This window comes from Trematomus bernacchii, unplaced genomic scaffold (genome assembly GCF_902827165.1).
Source record: "Trematomus bernacchii unplaced genomic scaffold, fTreBer1.1, whole genome shotgun sequence".
In the NCBI taxonomy this organism is placed as follows: domain Eukaryota; kingdom Metazoa; phylum Chordata; class Actinopteri; order Perciformes; family Nototheniidae; genus Trematomus; species Trematomus bernacchii.
Genome location: NW_022987714.1, coordinates 14148652 through 14154651, shown reverse-complemented (window position 1 = coordinate 14154651; position 6000 = coordinate 14148652). Strand labels below are relative to the sequence as shown.

General features: G+C 39.5%; 1 protein-coding gene across 4 annotated transcripts in view; it reads right to left on the bottom strand.

Moving 5' to 3' along the window:
- The window catches only part of LOC117491628 (core-binding factor subunit beta-like), a 37089-nt gene that overhangs the window by 11748 nt on the left and 19341 nt on the right, over positions 1–6000 (bottom strand). For all 4 annotated transcript variants that reach the window (XM_034141701.1, XM_034141702.1, XM_034141703.1 and 1 more), the window contains exons 4-5: positions 1458–1574; positions 863–958 (exon numbers count right to left, since the gene is read on the bottom strand). In XM_034141701.1, the coding sequence (XP_033997592.1) occupies positions 863–958; positions 1458–1574 (213 nt within the window). The remainder of the gene's footprint in view (positions 1–862; positions 959–1457; positions 1575–6000) is intronic.

The following is a 6000-nucleotide window of genomic DNA, read 5'->3' as shown; positions in this document are numbered from 1 at the left end:
TTTGTATTAACAGTTCTTGCTTTAGAAAGAAATTCTTAATTCACAAAATTGGCCTTTGTATATTAATTACTTATTTCATGCTATATTGAATTCTTGAAGAAAAAATTTATCTTTTACCACGCATGCCTCCACGGTGAATGAACATTTTTAAAAAACGAGAAGGTTCTCGATGAATTGAAGAAAACAGGGGCGGCGTTTAATAACAGACAAATACATTAAAAACATCTGCAGTCGTGTAATTGAATCCAAGTCTCATTCATCAGGTCATTGTTAAATCCAGCCCCCATTTACCTCAGTTCATCAACAATGTTCTCAGTTTCTTTGATTCTTTGTTTACTGTGAGAAAGCATGTGAGAACAACACAGTTTTCTTTAAGAATTGAAGGTAGCACAGGATCATTTGTAAGTGATGGCCATTTTGTGGGTGAAGTATTCTTTTAATAACAGCTGAAATGCTTGTACTTGATGTCCTCCAGTGGTGCAGAAGTGTAATCAGGCATGAGACAATAAATCATCACTGGGTGTACTCCAAGATGCACACCCAACAGTGATGCTGTGTTTAAGTGAAACAATGTGTTTCAATTTTGAGTTAAGTTCATCTTAAATAAGTGGTTGAGTCAGACGGGGGAAAAGTCATTATAATGTTTATCTGTAAAACACAGTAAAGAGGTAAAACTCATAGTTCACATGGCATGTTATCCAGACTCAGATATGTATCTGATGATTAGGCCGGCTTTGCGAGGCTAAGACAGGTCTCAAGCAGAAGCAGACGCGATTGGGGCTAAACTATCAAGCAACAGTCAGCTTCTTTTTGAGATTAAGCATAATTTCCCTTTAAACATCGCCATTACAGGACCTCTCACCTCAAGATCCTCTCTGTGTGATCGGTCTCTGTCTTCAAAGTCTCTGGTTCTGCGTCGAGCCTCTTCAAAGGCTGCCTGGGCCAAAGCGTCCTCTTGCTGCAGGCACACACACACACAAACAAACAAACACAAATACACATATACAGATAAAGAGTGAGATGAGACAGGGGAAGATGTGGTTTTTCTATTCATGCACACCATCTTGGTCTCATTCCCAGGGCGTCAAGTAGCAACATTTTGTCACACCCCTTGAAGTCTGATCCCGATTATGAAGGCACCTTTTAATGTTATAATGAGATGCATAGAAAACCTGACGTAGTGATAAAGTTTGTTTAGGAGGGAGTTATTTCAAAGATGTTACTTGACTTATTTTATTTTTTTACCCAAACCACAATCTTATCCTTTACCTAACCTAGTTATTTTGTTTCAATACAGAACAATAACCACTGCTGGTTAGACACATAGGGCTACTCATTATATTAAAATGTGAACCCAAGGAGTACTGACCAAGTGTTTGTATGTGACGAGTTGAGAATTAGAATGGGTTGTTCACACCAAAAGACATAAATCAGTCTGCATGCGTGTGCTGTGTTACCTGCGCCCTCTCTTCATCCAGTTCCAGGTATCCCATCCCATCCAGTCTCTGTAGGTCAATCCAGCCTCTCCAGGTCACACACACCCCGTTCAAAATCATGGGAGCCTTTAAATAGACCTGGATGGAGAGAGAGTGAGAGAGAGGGAGAGATTAATGCCAAAAGCAAATATTTTTTATTATTTGTGCAACATCACTGCAGCACTGACCTGCTTTGATTTAAAATGTGTCCAGTTTTTGTTATTTATAAGGTGTTAATATGGCAAAAAGTGACACGTAGAATTGGAAAAATCTAGAATGTACCAAAAGACATAGATCTGATGCTGTCCAGAACTATATAAGATTTAATTTGGCAAGCAATACCTTTCCAATAAAAATAACAGGTTAAAATGAAAATGGCAAGTTTTGAATCCAAAACTGACAGCTGTTTTTGAAGAATCTTAAAAAGCTCTTTGCTCCCGGGATGGAAGTCATCGCAACCTCGCTATTAGTGCTGTGAAAAAGGAAAAACCACCAACTACGTCAACACCTCTCCAGTACAATTGAGTGTTAGACTTCTAAATCACTCACAGACACGCACACTTTGACATGCATGTACATAATGTGCCCATGTGCACAACCCATGGAGGTAAGTGTGTTTTCGTAAGGGAGTGCAACTATACATGTGTACAATGTATGTCATTGTGCTTGCTGCTGCAGGATGTCAGTCCAGTGTTTTGGGCTAATAGGCATTTTTTATTGGACTAAATACACAAAAAGTGATCAAAAATAAATATCATGTGCCTAATAAACATCTTTATCCTATTGTATTTGAGTGTGTGTGTGTGTGTGTGTGTGTGTGTGTGTGTGTGTGTGTGTGTGTGTGTGTGTGTGTGTGTATTTTATTTTTAATGGCCATTGCCGTCTATGACTTTTTCACAGACTGCCAGCTGAAATACGACTTTGTGGTATCTAATCCTTGGTAATAACTTAATTTGTTTCCTGGAAATAAATGTGATGTTGTTTTGATGTTCATGTGACTTCAGTTCAACCTGATATATCCAAACAAAGTGCAAAACAACATTTCAGCAGGCTCCCAACAGATCATTTCCTCCGTTTTGTCAGACCTTGTGAGTTTATGTTTTGCCTCTCTGTGAGAGGGAGAGCAGAACAGTTGGACAATGAGCAGTGATAAAAAGTGTTACCCATTTCTGTTATTCATGTGCAGCACAGTTAGCCCATCAACAGTGTCAGACAGACAGAGGAGGCACAGACTTAGTCTCTTTCTCCACTCCTGATTATATAACATGGCTATGGCTCTATTCCAGAAGAGCAGTAACGAGAACATATGTAAGTGTGGCCGAATCTGTGTATGTTCATGAGATGAGGAAATGTATACATATGATCACAGAACCATTTCTCTTAGTACATTTGAGCTACTGCAGTGTAGATTACTAAACTAATAGAAACAATTCTAATGAAAAATAAAGTCACAACACAGAGTTAGTTAACTAGCTATTTAAGTAATCATTAGTAATGAGCATTTAGCAGCTTACAAGCTAGACATGTATCTGGCAAAAGTTGGTTGAGACCAAAGCAGAGCTAAAAGACGAGTTGCCAGAAACATAAGCATCATCAAAACGACGCTTATGTTTGTGAGCAAAAAAAGGAAACAGATTTACCGAAGCAATGCTTTGATTAGCCTTTCAAAAAGAGCTGTATAAACGTGTCTCTCAACCTAAAATATTATTCAAACCTTGCTTAAGTGTGATACAGTTGCTGTCTTAAATTCCTTACTTTTCTTCCTCTTTCCCACGATACACTGATTTCCATGGGGAAGAGACAACACACAGTGAGAGGCAAGGAAACACACTCAGTCTATTTTTCCCAGGGTAGAAAGTTATAGATGGTATTTTTAACTGAGTAAATAAATATTTAGGAATTCATTTAAAAAATGAAACCCTACCCTCAAAAAGGGGATAAACCCAGTTAAATGGAATTTTCTGTGTAATACTGGGCAAACTTCATGTTCCTACATTTTGATTCAGGCTATTTTTGGACAGCCTTGCATAGGGACTTCTTTTACCGCAGCTACAGTACCCACACTGCACCGGGGTTCCAGAGGAGACCGCACTCCAAGAGACTGTGGGTATTTTGTGTTTATTCGAGTGAATGTGTGTGTGTGTGTGTGTGTGTGTGTGTGTGTGTGTGTGTGTGTGTGTGTGTGTGTGTGTGTGTGAGGGAAAGATGGCTTCTACATCTGTGGGGCTGCATGTTGCTTTTAAAGGAAACTCCATTTGGCTTGACAGGCAAAGTGTGTGTGTGTGTGTGTGTGTGTGTGTGTGTGTGTGTGTGTGTGTGTGTGTGTGTGTGTGTGTGTGTGTGTGTGTGTGTGTGGGGAAAATATGTAGAAACGGCCCAACCACAGACTTCCTCTGAGAGAGAACCATGTCAAACCCCCACATCCATTTACCAACACATACACACTCACGCGAAGACAGAAGAACTCTCACACACTGCAGCACACTGTGAATAAGAAAGATAGAGAATGAAATTCAGTGGAAATGAGACTGTTTAAAACCAAGAGCAAGTTTTGTAAAGCTCTAGGTGTCAGAAACGTGTGTTGTTCTACTGATTTGTATTTACCTGTAGTAATTCTGTTGAGAAGATTTCTAAATTAAAGTTAAGAACATCTGGACAATAATATAAACTGCCCTGTTAATGTATCATGTCAGCTTTGTCTAAAATGCAGATTACAATTCTAACCTTTTGCAGATAAATGTGAACATAAAAACATTTGATAATCCTATACAATGTTATAATGAACGGTTAAACTTTCTTCTGATAATTGTAAATGTAAATTTCACATTTGTTGCCCTGTGTTCTTCTTTAGATTCAGTGTTGCTCACTAGAATGCATCATGTGTTTCCATGAGCTCTAACACATCTGCCAAATTCATTTCCTTCCTCATTTGAGTAGCTGTTATTTTTGTACTTTAAATCCATCCATCAAATCCATGATTAGGATCCAAGGATTCTGGTGTGTCCTCTCTCTGTGCATGTGCATACTCTAAAAACACAATAAGGACCCACTTATAGTCAAAAACAAGAGGTCACTTAATAGTTTAAAGTAAATTACATGACATAGCCTTTCACCGTCATAGGTTCTCAACCCAAATCTGAGGAATGTTTGATCCAAGTGTTAGTCAGTGCTCTCAACACCATCATCAAACCCTTATGAGGGAATACATTTTGGATGCACATGTTCTTACCTCCAGATAGGATTTGTGGAATCCATGAGAAAGAGCACAGAAGCTGCTCTGGAAGTTCAAGGTGATAGCCTGAAACACTTAATAACGGTTTTACCATTATTTGTGTACCTGTTCTTACAGACATGCATGCACTGGGCTCTTACATCATCCAGTCCTGTGAGTGTGAACCTGAACATTTAGATCACATTTCCGTTGGCAGTATTCTGCAGTCAACATGACGTGATGAGCATATTGCAAAAGATCAAAACTTAAATGTAGGTGATTTTAGTGTTCAAACTAAGGCTGAAGGACTTTATTGTTTAACATCATTGACCTCAAGTCATTTGTAGTGTAGTGTAGAGTCAAAGGATGAAGTTCCAAATACACAACATAATGTCATCTTTCTTTTTGGTTGAGCAAAGACTTCCTTCTGCAATCAGTGTTGCTGCAGTCTCGTGATTCAATGCAGACTATTTCTTTTCCTGTGAATTCTGAGCACAAACGGGCCTCATAAACCAATTGTTTATAAGAAGAAACATATTCTTAACAGCCACATAGACCATTTTTACAAGTGACTGATGTATTTTCGGATATATTATTAGGTTAGAGGTTCTTACAACAGAATCTACGTTCACTCAAGAGCATACTTTTGTAGGGCTGACGTAACACTTCAACATTGATTCAGTGAAAGCATCCCATACCTATGTCCATGCACTACTGACACTATGTCATATGAATCTTGTTTGGCATTCACTTCTCCATCCTCTTGCGACTTCTGTTTGAACATTTCAATTTCTGTGTGCACACTGCCCTGCAGTTGAATGATCTAGACTTCTCCAAGTTACTGTAAGTACTTCCTACTGTGTATCTATATGTGTGTGTGTGTGTGTGTGTGTGTGTGTGTGTGTGTGTGTGTGTGTGTGTGTGTGTGTGTGTGTGTGTGTGTGTGTGTGTGTGTGTGTGTGTGTGTGTGTGTGTGTGTGTGTGTGTGTGTGTGTGTGTGTGTAGCAGTGGGCAATTTTGCTGACTAGATGGTTGGCATCAGGCTGAATGAGACACAGTATGCCAACACATCCCGCTACATCTGCGTCACGCACTGACTACCAACACACTTTCTGATGCACACACACACACACCCACACACACACACACACACACACACACACACACACACAGCAATGCCCACGAGGTGGCCCACAATGGGCAACTGTGTTTTCAGCCTCGTGAGTTGTGGCAGTCTGTCTCTCCCACACACACATGCAAGCGCACACAGTCACACACTGATAAACACATTCAAATAAACAGCACGATGTATTA